The sequence below is a fragment of the Denticeps clupeoides genome, chromosome 16, assembly GCF_900700375.1.
Source record: "Denticeps clupeoides chromosome 16, fDenClu1.1, whole genome shotgun sequence".
NCBI lineage: Eukaryota > Metazoa > Chordata > Actinopteri > Clupeiformes > Denticipitidae > Denticeps > Denticeps clupeoides.
The window spans coordinates 1057771-1082486 of record NC_041722.1 but is presented as its reverse complement, the minus strand read 5'-3'; the positions used below and the strand labels follow the sequence as shown (position 1 = coordinate 1082486).

At 41.1% G+C, this 24716-nt stretch overlaps 1 protein-coding gene across 2 annotated transcripts in view; it reads left to right on the top strand.

Moving 5' to 3' along the window:
- piezo1 (piezo type mechanosensitive ion channel component 1 (Er blood group)) overlaps positions 1 to 24716 on the top strand; it is a 68797-nt gene that overhangs the window by 15113 nt on the left and 28968 nt on the right. For both annotated transcript variants that reach the window (XM_028956273.1, XM_028956272.1), the window contains exons 3-8: positions 10463 to 10585; positions 10769 to 10811; positions 11447 to 11600; positions 15533 to 15752; positions 23740 to 23953; positions 24536 to 24710. In XM_028956273.1, coding sequence (XP_028812106.1) covers positions 10463 to 10585; positions 10769 to 10811; positions 11447 to 11600; positions 15533 to 15752; positions 23740 to 23953; positions 24536 to 24710 — 929 coding nt within the window. The remainder of the gene's footprint in view (positions 1 to 10462; positions 10586 to 10768; positions 10812 to 11446; positions 11601 to 15532; positions 15753 to 23739; positions 23954 to 24535; positions 24711 to 24716) is intronic.

Here is a 24716-nt window from a genome sequence, read left to right as displayed (position 1 = left end):
GGTTCCTTCCGACAGCTATCAGCTTTTAACCCCTCTGCCACTCACTCACACAGTATCAGTAAATCTATACGACATGGGGTTGTGCAATAGGATTCCTCTGATGCTGTTCTACTGTGCCATATTCTTCTGTTGCTATTCTACTGTTCAATAACTCACTTATTGAGTTAACTCTTTCATAATGTGCAATGCTTCTTGAGCAATCACTGCATACTTATTATTTACTGCTTTTTTATTTGTATTTCTATTTACACTCATAAATGTATGTCTGTCTCTCTGTGCAGTTGTAGCATAATCAATTTCCTTAATAATAATAAATGATCAATTAATAAATAATGGCAAATTAATAATGAATAAATTCATATTTTTTTCTGATTCTGATTAAACATCCCATTTCACATGACCCTGATGGGAATATTTAGACTGTGTACCAATTAGGGATGTCATGATCCGGTCTGGCATGTTTCTTGATGTTTCCTGATCATGTTCACCTGTGATTGTATATGATTGTATAAAGCTACCCTGTTCGTGTCTGTTCGGCGTTGGGTTATTGTTTGGTGTAGTGCTCACCTTGTCCTGTCTACCATGTATTAAACCCCTGTCTCGTGACGTCATACGTATGCGTCCTTCTTCCTCGCCATGTCCAGCCATCGTGACATGCTTATATTGAACTGTTAACCGAAATAATTAATTTTGAGTGTTGTGTGGGACCATTTCTACAGAAAGTCAGACGAAGTGACTTGCAAAATATGCTACGCGGTATTAAAATACAAGTACGATGCAATATCACTTGAGAAGCAAACATCCAAAAGCATTATGCAATGAAAGTGAAGTGATTGTCACTTGTGATACACAGCAGCACAGCACACGGAGCACACAGTGAAATTTGTCCTCTGCATTTAACCCATCACCCTGAGTGAGCAGTGGGCAGCCATGACAGGCGCCCGGGGAGCACCTCAGTGGCACCTCAGTGGCACCTTGGCAGATCGGGATTTGAACAGGCAACCTTCTGATTACGGGGCCGCTTCCTTAACCACTAGGCCACCACTGCCCCATTGCCCACTGCCAACAAACATTGCCCTCAGTGTTATCAGGGAGAAGATGTGATGCACAGCGATCTGAAGAGGTAACTCAGCGAATCTGCTCAATGATAGTTAAGGAAATTATGCCCATCACGTTGTCTGTGGTGAACGTTTTCGAGAGCGGCTGAGCTATTTTGAGCCTAGTTACGATATCCCATCAAGACCTACTGTTACCCATAGAATTGAAGCCTGGTTTGAGGAGAGGAAAAATCGCTTAAAACAAAACTCAATTGCACAAAGTTTGTGGCCCTTATGACTGACTGCTGGACGGCACTTACAACGGAAAGCTATATAACAATAACTATATAACAAAAACACTACATAGATGAGAACTGGCAAGTTAATTCAGTCCTACTAACACAGAGTACGACAAGCAGACACACAGCTGAGAACCTTGCAGCTAAAGTTTTTTATTTTGTAATCTTAATAAAATATTTAGTGCAGGCCTATATTTTTTTAAAAAAATTTTTATATTAATTTGTTTTTGTCTCTTGTCAGAAATGCTGCAGGTGAAAATTTGACTATGTGTGAATCCAGATTCTGTTCTTGATATTAACTTTACTTTACTTTACTTTATTTAGCAGACGCTTTTATCCAAAGCGACTTACAAGAGGAAGACACCAGCAATTCTCGTTCGATTTCTATAGAATATTGAGTTTACAAACTAAGAGCCCTGATAAGGCTCAAACTTGTCAGTGAAGAGCATGCTCAGAGATTGTTAGGTGCTAGACGAAAAAAATATATAATGTATTTATACATTTTTGTATTGTTTGTGCAATGTGTGCATGTGTATTTTTTGAACAAGAGGGTTTTCACCTGCTTCTTAAAAGTGGTGATAGTCTCGGCTAGTCGTGTGGAGGAGGGCAGGTTGTTCCACCAGCCAGGGACAACAACGGAGAACAGAGATGATTGGAATCGGAGACTCCGTGAAGAAGGAATTTTTAGTCTCCTTTCGTTTGCTGATCTGAGAGAGCGTGCAGGAGTGTAGCTAGGTAGTATTGTATTGATATAGGAGGGTGCAGTTCCATTTACAGCCCTGTAGGCAGCATCAAGGATTTGAACTCAATGCGAGCAGCTACCGGGAGCCAGTGGAGGGAAGTAAGAAGAGGTGTAACATGGGTGTATTTTGGCTGATTGAAGATGAGACGGGCTGCCATATTTTGGATCATCTGGAGTGGTTTTATGGTGACTGCAGAGGCTCCAGCCAGGAGAGAGTTACAATAGTCGAGTTTGGAGATGACCATTGCCTGGACGAGGAGCTGCGTAGCCTGTTGCGAGAGAAAAGACCGAATCTTGCGAATGTTGTAGAGAGTGAACCTGCAGGATCTGGAGATCGCAGCAACGTGATGGTTCAAACTCAGTTTGTCATCTATCCAAACTCCAAGGCTTTTTGCAGATGCCGTGGGTGTTAACAGTAGCGAGCCAATTTGAATTGAAAGGTTTTGCTGAGGGGAATTGTTGCCCGGAAAGATCAGAATCTCGGTTTTGGATAGGTTGAGCTGGAGGTGTTGCTCGGACATCCATGCCGATATGTCTGAGAGGCAGGCCGAAATTTTTGTTGCTATAGTAGCATCTTCTGGTGGGAATGACGGATAGAACTGGGTGTCATCAGCATAAGAGATATAGGAGAAGCCATGTGATTGGATGATGTGACCAAGTGAGCGAGTGTATATTGAGAATAGAAGGGGGCCAAGGACAGAGCCTTGTGGAACCCCTGTGGTTACCCTAGAGAGGACAGATGTCTCACCTCCCCATGATACCTTGAAGGACCTGTCATGAAGATATGAGGTGAACCAATCTAGTACGGTTCCTGTAACTCCTAAATCAGAGAGTGTGGTGAGAAGAATTTCATGGTTAACTGTGTCGAAGGCAGCAGATAGATCAAGTAGGACAAGGACAGATGATCTGCGGGCAGCTCTTGCAGCACGAAGGTCATCCATCATTGCCAGGAGGGAGGTTTCAGTTGAATGCCCTTTCCTGAAACCAGACTGAAAAGGGTTGAGAAGATCATGCTCGTGGAGAAATGAGGAAAGTTGAGCCAGGACTGCTCTTTCAAGAATTTTTGAAAGAAAAGGAAGGTTGGAGACTGGGCGGTAGCTATCCAATAGAGACGGGTTTAATGTTGTTTTTTTGAGCAGGGGAGCAATGACAGCCTGTTTGAAAGCAGTGGGAAATGTTCCTGTTGTGAGTGAGGAGTTTAAGACGTGTGTCAGAGCAGATAATATGGTGGGCTGTATGGACTGAAGGAGGTGTGAGGGGATTGGCTCCAGGGAGCAGGTGGTGGGGTGACTAGACTGGAGAAGTTTAGACATGTCTGATTCAGAGAGGGGAGTAAAGGAAGACAGTGTCCTGGTTTCAGAGGTAACAGCAGGACAGGGTCTGGGGTTAGGCGGTGAGAATTGTTTGCTAATGTCAGCCACCTTCTCTGTAAAGAAGGTAGCATAGTCTTCAGATGAGAGAGAAGTGGAGGGCGGGGGGGGGGATTCAGGAGGCGGTTGAAAGTCGAGAAAAGTTTTCGAGAGTCATTGCAGTTGCTTACTTTGTCCTGGAAGTATCTGGTCTTTGCTGTAGTGACAGCAGCAGAGAAGGATTTCAGGAGAGATTGATACTTATTAAGTTGAAGCGGGCACTTGGATTTCCTCCACTGCCTTTCAGCTGCTCTAAGATGGGTCCTGTGGCGGCGAACCTCATCAGAGATCCACGGCGAGGGTGGAGTCGCACGTGTTGGTTTTGAGGTTAGAGGGCAGAGTCTCTCAAGGCAAGATGTTAGTGTGGAGCAGAGGATGTCTGTTGCACAGTTAGGGTCCTGAATAGAGAGGATGTCTAGGGGGGAGAGCTCAGAGGAAATAGCAGAAGACAGTCGAGTAGGGCAGAGGGTGCGGAGATTACGGCAAAATTGTGTTAAGTGTGAGGTGGGTGTGGTGCGTGCCAGGGGGGATAGTCTGAAGTGAATAAAAGAGTGATCGGATAGATGTAGAGAAATGACAGATGTGTTGGCTGTGGAGCATTTGCGTTTAAGTACGAGATCTAGTTGTTTTCCAGCTCTGTGCGTTGCGGGCGTGCAGAGAAGTGTGAAGTTGGAAGCAGAAATGAAGTGTTGGAAGTCAGTTGTTTGTGGCTTGAGGAGATCGAGGTTGAAGTCTCCTAGTAGCACAAGGGGCAGTTCCTCATCTATAATGGTGGAGAGAGTTGTGTCTAGTTCCTCTTCAAAGTTCCCCAGCGGACCTGGAGGACGATATACAGCAACTATGGACATTTTTACTGGGTGTGTAATAGTTACTGCATGGAACTCAAAACTGGTTGTTTGAATAGCAGAAACGGGAGTGAATTTCCAGTCCTTGGAAATGAGCAAACCTGTGCCCCCTCCCCTGCCAGTGGGGCGGGGGGTATGAGAGAAGTAGAAGTCTGTGGAGAGGGCTGCAGGTTCCATAGTCCGAACAAGTACTCAGGGTGGCAAGACGAGGTTATGTGTGTTGCGTGTTCTGTGTATATTGAATCGAGGAGGAGTGAATGAGAGGAATGTTCTGGAAGGACATGATTAGCAAAAAGAAGTAGGAGAAGAACATAAGTGAATTTACCTGTATTTTGGTTTTAAAATGTTCTTTGTGTTGTTGTTCGCATATGTTAAAATAAAACTGGAAAAAAAGTTCACATATTTAATCAGACACTCCTCAGTTCTATTTTCAATGGGCTGGAGGTGGTATGTTGGCCATGACAATATTCTAATCTGATCAGTTAATGGTTAATGTTCGGATAACGAATAGCAGTTGTCTGTTTAAAAAATTAATCGAAATGAGCATCCCTAGTACCGATTGAGAACTGTACACTGTGTGGATGCCTTGATTTACTACAATGAGCAGATAAACGGTATGTGTTCAGTCCACGCTCCTGATGCCATAAATGGCAGAAAAACACCCTGGTTCAGATGTTCAGGTGAGCACGGACTGAATATAGACTGCTTTTATGCTCATTGGAGGAAATTTTAAAGCCGCTTTCAGACTTAACGCCCTGCACTCACCACAGGGCTCAGCGCGAAAAAGGTTTTCTAAACTCCCATTAAGACTATAATCTCGTGTTGTGGATTTCTGGACACTCAAAGAAAGATCAGCTTTTCTTCCACTACTTTTTAAAGAAAACATTTTATACCACTGCCAGAATACCGCAGTCAGGGTAGTAGTAGCCTAGTGGGTAAGACATTCGCCTATGAACCAGATGACCCAGGTTCAAATCCCACTTACTGCCATTGTGTCCCTGAGCAAGACACTTAAGCCTAAATTGCTCCAGGGGGTTGTCCCTGTAATTACTGATTGTAAGTCGCTCTAAGAGCGTCTGATAAATGCTGTAAATGTAAAATCACCAGGCATATTATGATATGATTATGTTTTGCACTTGTTAAATACGATGCAATCGTTATCTGATGCAATTTATAATTGATGAACGTCTGCATCAATTATACGATTAATTTCAACACCCCTACTAAGTATATAGTACACTAATATACACAGTAATACTAATATACTGAGCTGCATGTTTCATGATCAAGAGAGAACAGGAGGCCTTGACCTTCTCTGTCCTTTGCTGCATCTTAAGAACTTGTCCAGATATGTCTCTAGTCAGGTTTTTTTTTTTGTTTGTTTGTTTTATTTTACTAGCGCTTTCAATTTTATTATAGCACAGCAATGTACACAATTGTTCCTAACTGAGACTTAAAATAGGATAGGAGTACTTCAGCTTCAGGCTGAAATTTAAGCCTAATTACATAGGAGGCTTCAGTTTCTAGGCTTGGGGAGCTGCGTATGTGGCTCAGTGGCTCAGTAGCTTCATTTCACACCTGATTTTCAGACTATACCCACTCAGCTTCATCAAATATCATGGAGAAGGAACACTACTTTATATTTGAACAAATGATTATTTTTCACATCACTATTAAAAGCATGTCCTCTGAAGCTTCATGAAAACAGCGACTGCTGTAATTCCAGGAAATTACATCAGTTGTACGTCAATGGTGTACAGAGACATAGTAAACCATCTAAAATGAAATCAATGAACTGAATCTTAACACTTAATCTGAATCTTTAACACTTTATTCCATGGGAAGGTTTGTGTGCGCGAAATAATTTCTCTAAGTGGAGGGATTGTGCCATAAATCATGAATGAGCATGGTAGACATATGGCTCTCCACTTGCGTATGCATATGCATGAGCGGAACCGATTGGGCAATTGGTACAGATTCAGAGTGTGCTAGACAGTCATGTTCACCATTCAGATGTTTCCCATGTAAAAGCCATGCCTACTTAATACAGCACAGTTCCTATTTCAATGTACATTATGCTACACTATTCTTTGAATACATATAATATAGTGTAATATAGTGTATTATTAAAATTGCACTCACAATATTTGTCAAATATATAATGATTCTATTTTTTTTCGCTCAACCTTAATTCCAGGTCCATGACTTTTTATTTGTTAATTAAGACACTTTATTTCCATGCTGTGGCCTGCCTCAAACAAACAAGAAGTATCACCAGGGTGCCAAAATGCCAGAAAATGGCCTGAGGTGCAATGACAGGGATGTCTTGTGTGCTGTGGATGACCATGTATTCCTGTATCAAGGATTCTCTCTGGACAAGGCAGAAACATGAAAGGACAATCTGATTAGTCTGTAGTTTGTGGTAGCCTTTTTGGGAGCCAAATATCCAGTATAAAGGAGGTATTCAGACCTAATTCTGGGGGTAGTTTTCTCTTAGCTTCTGGGCTCTGCTCCTCTGCTTTCCCACTGCTTATCTGAGGAGGCTTCTACATAAAATATTTCCATATATCTACAATAGTAATTTACCTGTGTTAATAAATTGGAAACTGTTTGTTCCTGTAACTTCTATTGTGCCATGCCTCTTTATGTCCAGGTTACCTCAGATGAGTTCATTTCAATTCAAAGAACTTTATTTGTCATTGAAGGTAATTTAAAAGGCACAGTGAAGCAGCACACACATATCAGTTTGTAAAAATTTGACACAAAAGATGACACACAATAACTGAATGAGAAATTACTCAAATCTGAGTAGCTTTGGGATGTTGGGTCTGTGGGAGTGTGTGATGTGATGATGCTTGATTTGGGGGGTGTCAGGGGTTCAAAAGAAGGACAGCTTTAGGAACAAAGGTGACCTTTCTCTTCTATGTACTGCAGCAGGGGCATCAGAGCTGGCGTTTGGTGGTGAACCACTCAGAGGGAAGAATTCAACCGGTGGGTGGTCTAATAATCTTGAGTGCCAGCCTGTGTGTCTGCTGGTCACAGATGTGTGATTAGGATCTTATAGGCAGTCAAATAATATGGCACACGCTGACAGTGCTCTGTGGCTGGTTTGTGTGCTGCAGGATGGTTGAATGGAACCACCAGATTATGGTGAATCATATGACACTCTCTATGAAGGGTCAGTAAAATGTCTTTCCAAAGGAATTGAGCTTCCTAATGAGGTATTGCCACTGATGATACCTCCCGAGAATCTCCTCTGAGGAGAATTTCAGCAGGTGGTTGAAGATGGTGCACAGGTATTTATACTCCTCAATTAGCTCCACTGACTTTCCATGGATGAAGGTGGGAACTGCTGCCAACAGGTCCCTCTGCTTATTGATGAAGGTCATTCTATCTCCTTGGTTTTGCTGACTTTCAATTCAAGACATGCAGTGTCACACAATCCACAAACTCCTGCAGAACCAGACCATGGCTGTGTGAATATACTGACAGGAGACTGTGTCATATGTGTAACGGTCTGGGTGACCGTTGGGCTATCTGGCACTGTGTATAAGGAGAAGAGCAGGTGGTCAGAGATGTCAATGTTATAGTCCAATATCCACAGGATGATCTGGTTGTCCAGATGAAAGTTGAGAAGTCAGCAAATAATAGTCTGACTGAAGAGTTAGGCTGCTCCAGATGCTTGTGCATGGTGTCTATGATGAATGATTTGCATCAACAACACCTCTGTCTGGCAATATGCAAATTAAAGCAGGTTTTTCTGGGATTTGGTGGTTCTGATGATGTGATGTTTTATGGCCATCTCCATGGCTTTAATCAGGTAAAAGTAAGGTGAGTTGATTTTAGAGCCACAGGGTCAAAGATCATTTACTGCTAGTAATCAAATTATTAACTAATAATTGACCTTTTGTTTATTTGTCAAATTAACAAGGTCAATACAATCTTTGATGTCCACTCTTCAGCACCGAGATGGATTCCACTTTTGGGCTGACAGACATGTCGAGTTGGTCTGGTCTCCACTGTAAAGAATAGTCTAATAATGTGCCAGTATTTTTGAATGGCATATTATTGTTTACTGCTTGTGCAGTCAGATTTTTATATTCAGTGTTGGTTTTAAGATCTATTCTGATATCAGTACTGGATCGCCAGTTTATGACAATGTGATTGTCATAAAAATCACATTGCTAAATGGCCAGCCCAGTTGTAAAGCATTACATTTACATTTACAGCATTTATCAGACGCCCTTATCCAGAGCGACTTACAATCATTAGTTACAGGGACAGTCCCCCTGGAGCAATTTAGGGTTAAGTGTCTTGCTCAGGGACACAATGGTAGTAAGCGGGATTTGAACCCGGGTCTTCTGGTTCATAGGCGAGTGTGTTACCCACTAGGCTACTACCACCCCATTAAGAAGTGTTGTTTTTTATTCATTTTTGTTTAAAGTTGGGAACAGGTTACACTCACCATGGAGGAAGTGGAGGCAGGTTAGCAGGGGTTCATATTATGGCCAAATTAAATATGATTATTATCTTATGGTGATTTCAGAATGTGCTCAGTGATGCCTCACACGGGATACTTCTTTGGGGCAGTGGTGACCTAGCGGTTAAGGAAGCAGCCCCGTAATCAGAAGGTTGCCGGTTCGAATCCTGATCCGCCAAGGTACCACAGAGGTGCCACTGAGCAAAGCACCGTCACCACACACTGCTCCCCGGGCGCCTGTCATGGCTGCCCACTGCTCACTCAGGGTGATGGGTTAAATGCAGAGGACAAATTTCACTGTGGACCGTGTGCTGTGCTGCTGTGTATCACAGGTGACAATCACTTCACTTTTTCTTCTTTTTTCACTTTTTTCTTAGCTGTCTCCTCTCTGAAATATCCTTTTTAAGAGCTTCTACAAATTGTGACCTAAACAACAAAGATTATTGACAACAAAGATCACTGCTTGTTGACACCATTTTATTAACTTTTTATATATTACCTACCTATTATAATGATATAAACACCCACCAATATACTGTATAAATCATAATTGCCAGCATCATAGTCTTGTCTATTCTGTTAAACAACCTGTTAAACAAAAACAAAATAGGTGAAAGGTCCTTGTGTCTCTCTCTCTCTCTCTCTCTCTCTCTCTCTCTCTCTCTCTCGGATATTAGTATTATTGTTGCTTAAGAAAGGTGACTTGGGTTTCTTAAAGAATTGGAGACCTGTGACCCTACTGACATCTGACTTTTTAAAATCGTGGCTAAATGTTTGTCCGACAGACATCCCAGAAAGGTCAATCATGGACCTTTCCATTCTTCACCTGTTCCCAACATTAAACAAAAATAAATAAAACCAACTATTTTTAATACTTTACAACTTTGCATGTGTGAAGGTATCAGGGGCACAAGCCCTATTTTTCATCCAGATGGTTGGATTTTTTTTTTAGCTGGCTGTTTGTGGACCCTGTACAAGCGTCCAATTGACAAACAAATAGGAGGCCTCCAGTGGCGGATTGAACATGGGGTCATTGCTACAAACAGACATGTCGTGCACCTTAATCTTAGCGTGGGGTTGGATGTCAATTTGGAAAAATTAAAAGGATTGGCCAGAGCACAACAGAGGTGGCACATCTGCACGCAGAGTATGCCTACTAGAAATTGGTGGAGAAACTGATTGTGTTTATGGACATTGGGGCAGTGGTGGCCTTGTGGTTAAGGAAGCGGCCCCGTAATCAGAAGGTTGCTGGTTCGAATCCCGATCTGCCAAGGTACCACTGAGGTGCCACTGAACAAAGCACCGTCCCCACACACTGCTCCCCGGGCGCCTGACATGCCCACTGCTCACTCAGGGTGATGGGTTAAATGCAGAGGACAAATTTCACTGTGTGCACCGTGTGATGTGCTGCTGTGTATCACGTGTGACAATCACTTCACTTTCACATTTTGGGGGTGCAAGGGGATTTGTGTACACTTAATGATAACAATGATTTTGAATGCTTCATGTATTGTGAGTTTATATTTGTCTTGCTTTCCTGCTTTCACTTTGTGTGGTTTACTTAGTTTTTTGTTTGATTTTATTTGACTAGTGTAACATGACTGTTTTGTAATAGAAGTGTTTTCTCTCTCCATCTGTCTGTGTGTGTAGGTCACACTGGCCGCTACATCAAGGCCCTCTTTTGCACCAGTCTGCTGTTTCTCGTGGCTCACATCAGTTTCCAGGTGTGCCTGTACACCATCCCTAGGCTGGACGAAGCTCTCGGACACAACTGTGAGTAACACCCATTCACCTAGTTAAAACTAGTGTTAAAGAAGCAGAAAGAAGCCCTGATGGCTGAGATGAGCAGACGATGATGGCTGCATTTCCAAACTAGACTTGTATCATGTTTTGTGGCTTTTTACAATGATGAATTAGGATAAACGTGAATTCTGTTCTGATTTATGTTTTTTGTAGGCACTACATGGGAAACACTAGTGAGACATGTCGGGGTATTCAGGTAATTTTATTTATTTATTTGTTTATTTATTAATATGATACATGTTCACTAATGTCACATTCTTTGGTTTACCCATCATAGTATTTGAATTAAAGCACTGATAACCTTAGTCTTAGTCACATCATACTCTTTTATTATTTTTTTTAAATAATAATGTGATTAAACAAGACGAATAACGCCTTGTTTTGTTTTGGCCAAGGAAACATTTAGTATCGTTTTTATTTTGTAAACCATATATTCATCAACAATATTACATGATAGATTTCAATGTCACATGACCAGAATTTATGTTGCGGTTCCTACACATCAAAAAAGAAACATTCACACACTAGCCGAGTATCTGTTGCTTAGTTCCTCTTCTCTGACGTGCAGTCACTCCTTCTGTAAATACTGAAGACACACTTGATGTGACATTAGAAAACACTGCCCCGGAGTTACCTTTCATGAGCAGGCCCCAGATTATGACCCAGCATTCCAGACTGATTGCACATACAGGCCATGCAGTGGTTACAGTTGTGCAACGTGCTGTTTGGCAGCAGCATCACCACAAATGTTATATGAAGCAATTCCTGTCTGGTTTAAGAAGCTGTATATTTAGAAAGAACATTTGACCTCTATTACTGTCTGTCTCTTAGACTTCCCCTGGATGATGTGTGGAGCTGGGTGTGGCTCCTTTCCCCTGACCTTGGCATGTTCCTCATCTCCCTGGTAACCCTGATCACCTGCAACCGCCTGGCTGGTAGAACCAATCTGGTCCCTCCTCATGGCAAGAGCTCAGACATTCTCCAGGTCTGAATATTTTCCATCAGACTCACCCTGTTGCATAACACAAGCCTAAGTATTATTATGATAAAATGTAGAGGTATTATGCTGTGATTGATGTTCTCTATTAAGGCTAATCAGTGAAAGGTGAGCCACATCAAATAGCAGCTGGCCCAGCAACCAACACTGAATGACACTCATGCAGCAGCATGAGCCAATTCTTTTATTTTCTGCATTTACAGAGAATTAAGGAGAAACTCTAAATATTGAGTGAATGAAATTTGATTCAAGCCTGATGGGAGAGTTCCCTGTATAGTAAATGAGTAAAATATGAAGTGAATGAATAAATTGAAAAAAAGTGAAATGCCTAGAATAAATTAGTACCGTAGTCTACCTATTCTTCAAAATGTGTTCTTTGACCTGTCTTTGAACTGTCTGTGACCTACATCATGCATGTGTAGGCATTGAGAAGCACTAGCAGTAAACTTGAGAAAATGTACAGTAAACTTTACTAGCACCTCTACTCTGCAAATTAACTTCCTTGTTTTTTTCATCAGGGGAATGAATGTTGGGTATTTTCTGGAATATTAGTAATATGTTTACCAGCTCTTTAAGATTAAGGTGTAAAAGTGTACTGCTGGTGGGGAATTAATGCAGGATCTCATATTCAGATGCTTGGTGGTCACAATCAGGCTGTGTTATTCAAGCTTTTTTTTGTCAAGAGTCTTGAATTAATAAACATATCCATGGGCTAAATTTTACAGATACTTACTGCAGTCAGAGGTTCTGGAACATTGTAAGTTGTGCAGTGTTCGAGTGGTGTATTGCTGTGTTATTGGTGTGTATTGTAGTGCCAAAGTTGTGTGTTGCTGATACAGTAGTGATGTTTTCTTCTGCAGAGTAAGTTGGGGATAGAGACTGGTTTGTGTGTGGGTGTGTGTGTGCGTGTGTGTGTGTGGGTGGGTGTGTGTTTGTGTGTATTCTGTTCTCTACTGATACTGGACTACTTTACTGTACTTTTTTCCCCACTTTAGCCTAATCTGTATTTCTTTGTAGCTGCCCTGCCCACCACACTGCTTTTTTCATATTGTCAGGGCAACTGTGTCAACAAATAGAGACTGCCCTTTCATTTTGTATCAGAGGAAGAAAAATAGATTCTGTATTCCCTCTGTCCACGTGAAAATGAGCCAAGAATGGAGGAACTTTTCACAAGCACATGATGTTGTTGTTATTATTATTATCATAATTTCCTTTTTTATGATCTTTTAATAACTGGGCAGTGGTGGCCTAGCGGGTAAGGAAGTGGACCCGTAATTGGAAGGTTCCCAGTTCAAATCCTGAACCGCCAAGGGGCCACAGAGGTGCCACTGAGCAAATACTGTCCCCGCTGCCCATTGCTTCTTCAGGGGATGGGTTAAATGAGGATACCACATTTCACTGTATGCACTGAGTGACAACTGAAAACTTTCACTTTCAATGTAATTAATGTAATTTCTTTTATATACTGTCCAGGGATTTATATACTGCAACCCTGTCCTATAATTCTCTGTGTGAGAGAATTAATTACATCATAGTCTTAATGTATGTTAAGCAACCAGGATTTGTTTGTTTGTTATGGGTTATATATGATTAATGAACTATGGACAACCATTATTTTTACATATTTTATGTCATTATGTTTCTAAAGTGAAGTGATTGTCACATGCACAGCACACAGTGAAATTTGTCCTCTGCATTTAACCCATCACCCTGAGTGAGCAGTGGGCAGCCATGACAGGCGCCCGGGGAGCAGTGTGTGGGGACGGTGCTTTGCTCAGTGGCACATCGGCGGACCGGCAACCTTTTAATTACAGGGCCACTTCCTTAACCGCTAGGCCACCAACAGCTAGGCCACCACTTTATTAACTGCTAGGCCATTTCACTCATGAGTACCTCGTGTGTAATTGGGTACAGCAGTCAAATAATTTTTACACATCCAGGATAATTGATTAAAAAATGATTGTTTAATTGATTTACTTCACTGGTCTCATGATTCAGTTCAATTACAATTACCAATACCTTGATTATGATGTATCACGATTCATGCCATCAATTCTTCTACATAGCTTGACAATGTTTTCAAATAAACCAGTGAAATGACATGTAAAGCCTTGTTCACAATGTTTTCTGAACATTGTGGCAAAATAAATGCTGGTAATTGTTGTGCTCAAAATCATTCACACAGGCATTCACTACCAATATTCGGTTGGCTGCATGCAATGTTTTCTTTCTGTCAATTTTCAACTAAATAAACAGCATCAAGTGAACACCAGTGAAATGGCAATTTAATTGAATTCATTTATTTTGAACGTTCATGTGGACGAGGCCAAACTTCTACTCGGAGCAGTACTGCACTCAGATCAGGCAGCCACTGTCACTACTTTTTAGCCAGAATTTTTATGCCACCTCCAGAAAACAAACGATTATTTCCTAATGGCGTTGCTTGTTAATGTTTTGCACTGCATCGATGTAGAATCATACCCACCTGCATCATGATGCAGAAATTATGAGATTAATTTCAATTATGAGATTAATTTAATTTCTAGTACAATGAAATGATATTACACTGTTTTCTAGCTCTGTGAGACCGCATGGCTCAAGATTTGCCATGTGTAACCAATGCCTAAAGGCCACTGGTGATTGGTGTTGAATTGTCTGTTTGAATAAAATGTAACATTTGCTGTTTTTCATTTGTCTGTTTCATGAAGGAGTCATGTAATTAAGTTTTATTGTATTTTTACAAATTTTTTATGATTCTTAGCTCTCAGTTATTTACCTTTTTATACCACATTTCAAGTTAAGTCTTTATTCATTTTGTGCTTTCTGTGCCATAGAAATTCTAGAAAAAGTGTTCTCTGCCCTGTAATTGATTTACACATGTGTACCACGCACAGATTGGCACAGGCACACCTGTTTCATAAACTTGTAAATAGTAACTTAAGTGTTTTTTTTTTTTGGTTTTTTTTTTGTAGTTTGAATATTTGAAGGTTGTTGTGATCTTGTAACGTTAAAATGCAATGTGTTTAATTTTTTGGCATTTAAAATATGCGTCACAAATGCATATATGTGCAACCCCAGAGTGTTAAGGTTTGAGTGTTAAAGGTTGCAGAACCCTGGTGAAGCTTACCTGCAGCAGTAGGAAGTATGTTTCACACATTATAATTCTGCTGGTGGATATATGAAAAAAGGTAACAACAGGAAGCAGAAAGTGTCTGCCTCTGTCATACAGGAAATGTGACTGTGCACACACTCACACTTCTGTTTCCTTGAATACACACTTTCTTTCATTGTTTTGGGCAATCACAGTCCTATGCGATGACAAATAATTTCCTCCACACCCAGTGAAATCACTGTTTCTCAGAGGTTACCAACACATCTGTCCTGCAGCATTAACTGTGGGTATGCATGGACATTAATCTACTCTGTAGAGGCAGGTTTGGATTTTCTTTGCATCAGTAGACACCTGTTTTGCTTTTCTGTAAACAGAAGAGTTAATGACCAGTTCCTGATCCCACAAAATTCAACTGGTTGTTATGTGAGTTTGTATGTCTGCTTGATTTGATTAGTGTGTTTAGGTATAGCATGCTCAGACACACAAGTGAATGCCCTTTACTTATTCAGTCCCTTAATTGGCTGTCTAGTTAGTTATAGTGAGTTAGTTAGTTATAGGTGTTATAGTGATTCTGGTTCTGGATTTTGATTTTGAACTCTTATGAATGTGCGTATTAATGTTTCTAGACTTATGGTGGGCCTTTTTTTTTTTTTTTTCCTTCTGCCTTTTATTGCATTATTTTGGGTGCTAATGGCCTAGTATATGGCATGTTCCTGTACACAGCTTATGAGTGTTTATTTCTGATTGATGATTTGTGAAGGGTAATGTGTGCTCAACACAGATCTAATGGAGTTTAAACTGTCAACAGGAGCTCGAGTCAGGCACAGAGGACGAAGATGCTGCACCTGGGGTTCGTGAGGAACAAGACCAGGCCCCTAGGTTGGCAAAAGAGGGGGAAGAGGATGAGGAAGAGGACGAAGAAGAAGATAGTGCCACTGCTCGTACTGCAGCTTTCCTGGCTGCCACTGCCCAGAAGGTCCTCAGGGGTGTAGGGAATGTTGTTGTAATCACACTACTGGCTCTGGCAGGTAAGAGATGGATCATGGATTAAGCTTAGTCCAAGAATAAATGCTTTTTTCATTGGAGAACTTGAGGTTCCCTTTTATTTAAATCATTCAGTACAACACAGGAAGTATGTGATAGCCATGCCCATGTGTACCCAGCTGAAGACACCTTAAATCAAGCTGCCAGAATTGTACCTGTTTCAGCAACTTGATCCAAAGGTTTGATAGTAAACCGCCTCTTTTGGTGAGTAGTTTTTTCTGTGAAGTGCTGATTTTGGGGAAGTGAAGCTGAAGTGAAATGGAAGTCCACTGTTCATTCCTGACCTCAGGGCTGTGGCTTCTCCTACCGCAAGAATGCTTGCCATGAGGCATTCCTGATCTGCTTCGGAATTTTCCACACTGTCCTGGCCGGTGTTGTGTGAGCTCAGACGAGTGACGCTTGAACAGTGTGTGACATTTAGCAAGTGCATGCCGCAGAGGACCATGGCAATCCTCTTCTCTCCTATTCTACTATTCTACGAGTTTCAGTACTATGTGCTGTTGAACATTTGAATTATATGGAATTGTTTGTGGTGTGGGTGGCGCTACAGTGTTTTCTCCCCATTCTACGGGCTTGTCATGTGCAGAGGTGGAAAAAGTACTGAAAAAATTTTATTAAGAAAAAGTATCTTTACTTTTTCTTCTCAAGTAAAAGTACCCATTTAAAATCTACTTGAGTAAAAATTTACTTTTTGTGAAAGTTACTCAGTTACTCTTAATTACTTGATTTAAAAAAGACTAGTCATAAATCCAATACAGCACTAGTTTTTATTCATTTTTTGGCAGTATACATGTACAAACTATGTACATAATCATTTTTAAGCACAGTTGGCCACAAATGTACTAAATTCTGAAGGTTATGGTCCAACTCAAACACTACAAATATAAAAAGAAAATAAATTCCAGAATCAAACTATCCCAAAGCTGTCAAAATGTTCAACAATTCCTTAACAAACTGTGCTTTTTTTCTTTCTATAGCAAACATAAATATATCAGTTCTCTTTACTGACAAATGGCAGGGTTCAGCACTAACTGCTGAAATAGGAAATTAAATAATGTGTGACTAATTGGCCAAAATGGCCAAGGATAGGTGTTCCAAGCTTGTGGCATCATATTCAAGAAATTTGAGGCTTTAATCACTGTGAAACGTGCATCGACAAAGTATTGAGCAAAGGCTGTGATTTACTTATGTAGATGTGATTTCTCAGGTTTTTTTATTTTTAATAAATTTACCAAATCTTCAAGCAAACTTTTTTACATACTCATAATGTCCTCACCTCATAATAACTAAGTAGGAAAAAATGAATGCACTTTGAATACTTTCCAGATACACTATACAGGCTATTCTACTTACTACCACATGCTTTCAGGCTGCAGGCTGTAAAAAAAAAAAAAAAAAAGACACTCAACATTTAAAAACTGAAAGTCTAGGGCCCAGAGGAGATGCTTTGTTTCATAATGAGGTACTACTGTCCGTGATCTGAGAAATATGCTGCGTGCGAATTTCCCTGAAGGATTTTTTTCTGCATTAATTTTTTTATTCATTAATGTGGGGTTGCAATGTTGTGAAGTAAAATACTTTGGTAAAAATGTACTTGTGTACAATCCCTGGCCAAATTTGGTCTTGTCGCTCGTGTAAAAATTGACCTCAAGTGCCACTGAAATATATTTCTAATCAAGATTTTTTTTTACAAGAAATGGCTCATTTTATTTCCAACAGCTTTTGTAATAATGTTTCAGGGCAAAACAACTGTCAAAAAGTATTCTAATATTCAAATATTCAAAGCCAATTGAGTCAATTTTTGCAAAGACATAAGTGTTGTCGTATTGTCATATGAGCTTCACCTGTGACTAATAATGGATCAATTAGGTGTCAGGTGTGTATAAAAAGAACCCCAGTACACTAGACCTTCACATCAACTGCAACAAGACCTCTGCAAACATGGTTCACCCTGAGACTAAAGTGTTGATTATCAAGAGGTTGAAGACCAGATCCACTGTTGATGTGGCAGACACCTTCAGTGTGTCTCAGCATCAAGTACAGAGGATAAAAAAAATAATTGAAGAGACTGGAGACATTTTGACAAGCCCACATGGATCTGAGACTCGCCCAGAAAACAATGAGGTTTGGTGGCGGAAAATATAAGGGTCTGGGGTTACATCCAGTATGGGGGTGTGTGAGAGATCTGCAGGGTGGAAAGCAACATCAATAGTCCTTCAAGCTCATGGAAGTCACACAAGATATTACATTTGGATCTCACAGCACCACTACTTAATTTGCTGACATATTTTTGTATTTGCAGTAAATTTGTTCAATTTCTGTATAGGCGACAAAACCTTTGTCTTGCGAAAATATGACCTTTCTGTCTTGATTAAATGATAAATCTTTTTTCAGTGAATAAAAACTAATTCATTTCAAATCATTAAACATAATTTGGGTGGGATTTAGCTTTTTATATGAGCTATTTATAACACCAATTGATTCATTAAAAGTTAGGTTAATAGCAAGTGTTTATACAAAATAGATAAGCAACAAGACTTTTGTCAGGGACCGTACAAGTAGAATTATCTATTTAAAAAAACAATTTAAATTACTCACAAAAACTACTAAATTACAGTAACATGAGTAAATGTAATTCTCTACTTTCCACCTCCGGTCACGTGTTAGTTAGACCAATATGGTCACACATAAACAGATAAGGGGGGGCTACTTGCCCTGTTGCTGATGTGGCTGGTACATGCTCTCCTGTACTAGAATATGCATAATGTGTTGTCTCTGAGTACCACTCACACAGAAAGTTTGCCTGCTGATATTATTGCCACTATTCAGAGCCCTAGGACAGTTTTTTTTTTTTTTTTTTTTTTTTAAAGCTCTGGTTTCAAAACCACTTCCTCTTTTCCAGTGAGTGTATTCAGACATTTCTGCAGGACCTACTGGAGTGAGATTGCTCAGTTTCAATTATTTGCTGGATATTTTAGCTTGTAATATTGTCTTGTATTGATTGGGTGTCGTCACCCCCCCTTGCCATATGTTTTCTAAAGGGGTTTTCTAAAGGGTCTGAATACAACAGCTGAGGCCTGTTCCTCCTTGGGACCTCACAGGGGTTCTGGATGCCTTATGTGAGGCTCCATCTATTGAGGCAGTTTCCTATAAAACTACATACCTTCTGGTGCTGGCTTCAGCCGAAATCTGTCTAAGGTTATTACGAAATCCTTCAGTTTTTTTGTTCCAAACCAGATCCCGGGGACTACATTTCATAGGTAAGGCTGGACAATTGTTTTGAATATATTTGGCCATTATAAAATCCCGTTTTATAAGTCTTAACCTTAGCTAAACTAGGCTAAGATAGCGAAGCATTCCTGTGTTCGTCAGCCTCCAAAAAACGTTTTGGCTAAACGTAGGCATTAACTATTTAGACTGTTCTTAGCTGTTTAGTTAATGTTTCTCAAACTTTGAAGTTTGAAGAAATTCACATCAGTTTACAAATCTTAACCTTAGCTAAGCTAGCAAAGCTATGCATCCCTGAGTTCAAGTCAGCCTCCAAACAACGTTTTGGTTAAAAGAACTATAATACGGGATTTTATAATGGCCAAATATAATCAAAACAGTTGTTTAGCCTTACCAGGGTTTGTCGTTCGACAGTAATGTAAAATAGTTTTTTGTGATTTTTAAACTTTGGAAAGAATATTGTATTTTGAATGCACTGGGCATTTCAGGTTGTTAAGTAGTTTGTATGTTTCACTTTGAAATTAAACATTTCACTATTAGTATGCGACTTTTCATTGATATGATAAAGGACACTTGCTTGTATATCGCAATCGCATATCGCAATATTGATCTCAATAATCGCAATATGTCTTTTTTTTTTTTTTTTACCCAAATCGTGCAGCCCTAGTTTTTGCAAAGCCAGCACGTGTCAAAGCAGTGTGGAGGATTGTGGAGGCCATCTCCTTGGCTTATACTGGTTCTGCCGGAGGGCGATAGAGCGCACTTTACTAGAGCTGTGCCCACCTCATGGGCACTTTTTAGGGGAGTGTCAGTGGGGGGACATCTGTATGGTGGCCATTTGGCCTTGGTCGCATACTGTTGTGCGTTTTTATTTACTCTCTCCCTGTATGTGCTTTCATCTTTGGTGGCTAATAAGAGTTCCACTTTAGGCAACTCTTAGTCCCCCTCATCTTCCTCTGCTGGGAGGGGTGTGTTTATGCGTCCCATATTTCTTGTGTTGTACCAAGTGAATCGACGGAAAGTGAATGTCACGTTATGAATATAACCACTGTTAATTGAGGAAGAAGAATGTTTCCCCACCCTTCTGCTGCTTAACTCTGCAAAGAATGTTGCTGAACTGAGGGAAGATAGTGGCATTAGGTTTTATGGTTTTATTGGGAGGCACAGCCCCTCCCCTTTTGCTCCATGGTTAAAGGTGTCTTCAGCTGGGCATGCATAGGAGTGGTTATCCTATTCTTCCTGTGTTTTGCCTCATTCTTTTAGTCTAGGAGGGGGACAAGAGACTGAAAAATCTATACTTCATTTTAAAGGAAAAGGAAAAATAAATACATTGTGAAAACTATCAAAAACCATCACAGCTTTTTAATGGAAAGCTGAAAAGTCACTTGTACTCCAAGGCTTCTGTAAACAAAGAGAATTGGTTGTAACCCCAATTCTCTGAGGGAGATGAAGACGCCGGGTGGAAGTAGCCTAGTCTGTAAGACACTCGCCTATGAACCAGAAGTCCCAGAATCAAATCCCATGTACTACCATTGAGTCCCTGAGCAAGACACTTAAACCCAAGTGGCTCCAGGGGAACTGCTTCAGTAACTAATGATTGTAAGTCTGTCACGTCCTCATCTAGAGGTTGGGAAATGTGTGCAGTGGGAATACACAGATACCAGGCCCAAGTGAAATATTGTGCTTTTATTTACATTGAGTAGTGAGCAATGGTCCTTAAATGCTCCCTGGGCCTGTGCGTTGATTGGCTGGCAGTTGACAAGGGAATTGGTGGACTGAACCTTAATCCAAATCTCCGCCCAGCAGACAGACAGGGAAACGCGCACAACACAGAGCACCCCAAACCATTCTACGGCCCAAAGGATGTAACAATGTCACTCTGGATAAAGGCATCTGATAAATGCAGTAAATATAAGAGTAGGCGGTAGAACCTAGTAAAAGTTTCAGGGCTTGCCCAACTGGATGAGAACACACATCAGCCACAGACATTTACATTTTACATTTACAGCATTTTTCTGTAGTTACAGTGACAGTCCCCCAGGAGCAACTTAGGGTTAAGTGTCTTGCTCAGGGACACAATGGTAGTAAGCGGTATTTGAACGAGTGTGGTGAGTGTGTTACCCACTGGGCTACTACCACACTGAATTACATGCCCCTACACATTGGATGCCGACTAATGGTACAGGTGGTGCGCTGGTATAGGTGAACCTACATACGCCATAGAAATAGCCTGTATTAGCTCATGGGATAACCTCTGCTTGGACAAAGCTGTACCCTGTGAGGGGTTAGCAAAGCAAAGCCTTTCCTAAACGTTCCAGTCTTGTTCATGCAGGGCAAGTACAGGCCAGAGAATGTTGAGCCATCAATGCTTGAAGGCTGGGTGAAGAGAGGACATGCACCGCTTGGCTGTAACCAGTGCAAGCAGCAGAAAACCGTCTCAGATCTACCTCTGCCAGAGGCTCAAAAGGAGGCTCCAACACCAGTGACAAACTCCAGAGGGGCACAACTGGCCTGTTGATCAGGCGCAGATGTCTGACCCCTTTCATAAAGCTGCACACTGACGCCACCCCTACACCTTTGTGGCAAGAAGAAATCACTGCCAAATACACCTTAATAATAGAAAAGGCCTTGCCCTGCTTAAGTAGTTCCTGTAGAAAGGAGAGTACTGCTGAAACAGAAGACTGATAGGACACAAGCTGTCATCTGACACAACTAGTGGATGGTACCCTGGCACTTTGAATAGTGGCAATCATTTCTGTGCAGCCACCTCACCCAGTGGTGTTCACAACGGGAAAAACAGATGGAGCCCTCCAATGCCTGAGTGGAAGTAAACATTCCGGTGTCACACCCACCTGTTTAAATGCTGAGACGCGTTATGTGACCCACCGCTGAAAATTCCTCATAAACAGCATCCGCAAACATGAAACTGAGCGATTCAGATGGAAGTGGGCCAGACAATGTTTGACATCCGCTGTGGATCCAGACACAGAAAAATTATCTGCTGCAATGGGACCAGGGAACATAATTTAGTGATGATGAGACTTTATTTGACTGTACTCTATTAGGCTGTACATTGTGGGAACCAAACAAAAACCTCAGCAATATAAGCACATACTGCACAATATATAAACAAACACACAGAGCGGGCAGAGGTGGGGGGTGAGTACATATCTGTTCATGTGTATATGTGTGTGCATCCAATTGTCCTTGGGTTGGGGAAGGTTTGATAGTCAATGAGAGAGTCAAGCTGGCCTGACCTAAATGGAGATATTGATTCAGCAGTAGGTTTTTAGGGAAGCCGAATGCAGATGAAAGAGTTGTTTGGGTTTTCGGGTGAAAATCTCTAACTTTCGCAGCTGTTCTGGAAAGCCGGCAGTTTACAATCAATAATCACAGTGATTTATCCAATTTGTGATCAATAGTCACAGTCTGTGAGTGCCCATGGCTCTGCCCAATCCCTCAATCAATCTGGACAGCCTGGTGGGGTTTTTGGATGGCTGTCACCGTTACGATCAATTTCCAATATACCAGGGCAGTGCCTAATCCAATAAGACCTGTAATCATGGTTCTGAAAAAGTTCATGTCGTTGATGTCCTTCACAAAATGAGCAGTCTCCCATCAGTCCAAAATAACTCAGTGACAATCACTTCACTTTCAATTTATATTTCAAACTTTTCAGCAGGACATGCATGTTTTTCTGCACCTGGATTACCCCTTAAGAAAATTGTGAAGATAGTTTTGAGAGACCAGATTATCAAATCCATGTTTTTTTTTGTGTTTACATTCTGATTGTGTAACGCCGAAAGTACAGGTTTAGGGCCCTTAGATCCAAGAACCAAAAAGTATTGGTTGAAAAAACCTTCCGAGCTGAGGTGCCCCTGTGCAAGAGGGACAGGACATGCCGTGAACGCATTGACATTCCCCCTGGATTACTTGGCGGAGTAGTTCTGCCACATGTCCATGGGCCTGCATACTACAGAGCTTGTGGCTTAACATGTCCACCAAAGTTGCACTTTTTGGATCAGCCCTAATTAAAGATGAGTATGAGAAATGAGCATGAGACAGGGAGCGATTAGATTGTTGTGTTAAGTCACTCACATGGGCTCAGAAGAATACCGCTAGTGAAGAGGTGAAGAATGAGGAATTGGATTGGTGCAGGGGGACTTTTTTTAAGAGGAGGCAGGACCTCCCACTTCTCCATCCAACCAAGCCTGAAGGCATGATTGAATTGATAAAGTAGAGGTAGAGGTTGAGCGAAAAGACAACCTGACCTTTTTTATCTTCTTGTTGTCCAAGTTCCCATGGTAATAGCAGTTACAGGGACAGAGCCTCTGGAGCAACACTGGGTTAAGTGTCTTTGTCATGGACACAATGGTAGTGAATTGGGTTTGAATCTGTGAATTTATGGATGACACACTTTACAAGTTTGTCACCCACTAAGCTACAAAGCTTGCATCATAGTTATAGTTTACAGGTTGGAAAGCAAAAAGTGAATGTCATTAATGTTTAATGTTTTGCATGAATTGTGTGTATCCATATGAGTATGGATTAATAGGTAACAATTTAAATGATTCAGTTTTCATAATTATTATTTTTATTATATCCGCTATATACATGTCAAAAGTGATAATACACTGGAGGTGATATAGCGTCCGAGTGTTGGTCACTCCCAGGATTCCAACCAAAGAATCGAACCAAACTAATGCTAATACTGATGAAAATTTCTTTTCAATTCTCTTCAAGGCATCACCCTGCCATCAGCATTTTCTTCCATCTACTTCCTACTTTTCATTGGCATATGCACATGGTGGGCCCTCCAACTACCCATCAGTAACCTGGGCTTCAATGCACTGTGTGTGATGGTGGACTTCTTCACTGCTGGCCATCTTGTGTGCCTGTATCTCTACCAAAGCACCTTTGCTCAAAGAATCTTCTCTCCAGTCGGCCTGTGGGCAAGGTAAGTGTGTCCTGAAGAATATCTGATAAATTCCTTCATCCTGACCCGGTTCATCCTGACCTCAACTGAGCACATAGAAAGACACAGGGGAAACTGCACAGCGCAGGGACTAGGACTTCTCAACCAGCACACATGACCTGGTTTTAGTGGTTTAATTTTGGGAACCTAATGTTTGATAATGTGGCATTCACATAAAAATTTAACCTGCAGCTCTGTAGAGTTTTTGCAGTTGCAAAGAGAGAAGGCTGAGAGACAAGACAGCTATGTGAATAATGTTATAGCCAGAGAAAGTGCTGGAATGCAGGATTTTTTTGAGTATCTGCCAGGGCAGGGCCTGTAGAGCATGTTCCTGTTTGACACCCAGAGAAATTTTGGGTGGGAGACTTTACTGATGCAGATGGTATTTACGCTTGATCTTGCTGGCTCCTGGCCCTCTGTTCATTTGCACCATGTGAACAAGAATGTAACTGATAAGTGTTGAGTATGCCAGGATGCCGTCTTTTAGGCTACTCTGACATTTTGCAAACAGTTCAGTTCAGCAATGATCTCCTTCTGATCTTTCTTAATCTCTTTCACCCACAGACTGTTTGGCCTTAAGGATCTCATCATTCCCAGCAACTGCTCCAGCACCACCTATGATGTGGTGTTGAACATGGAGCATGACTGGCCAGTGTACGTCAACCCTGGGATTCTGCTTCTCCTCTACTTTACCATGGCAGGCTTTGTGAAGATCAGCTGTTACAGTGACATTCACAAGGTGCTC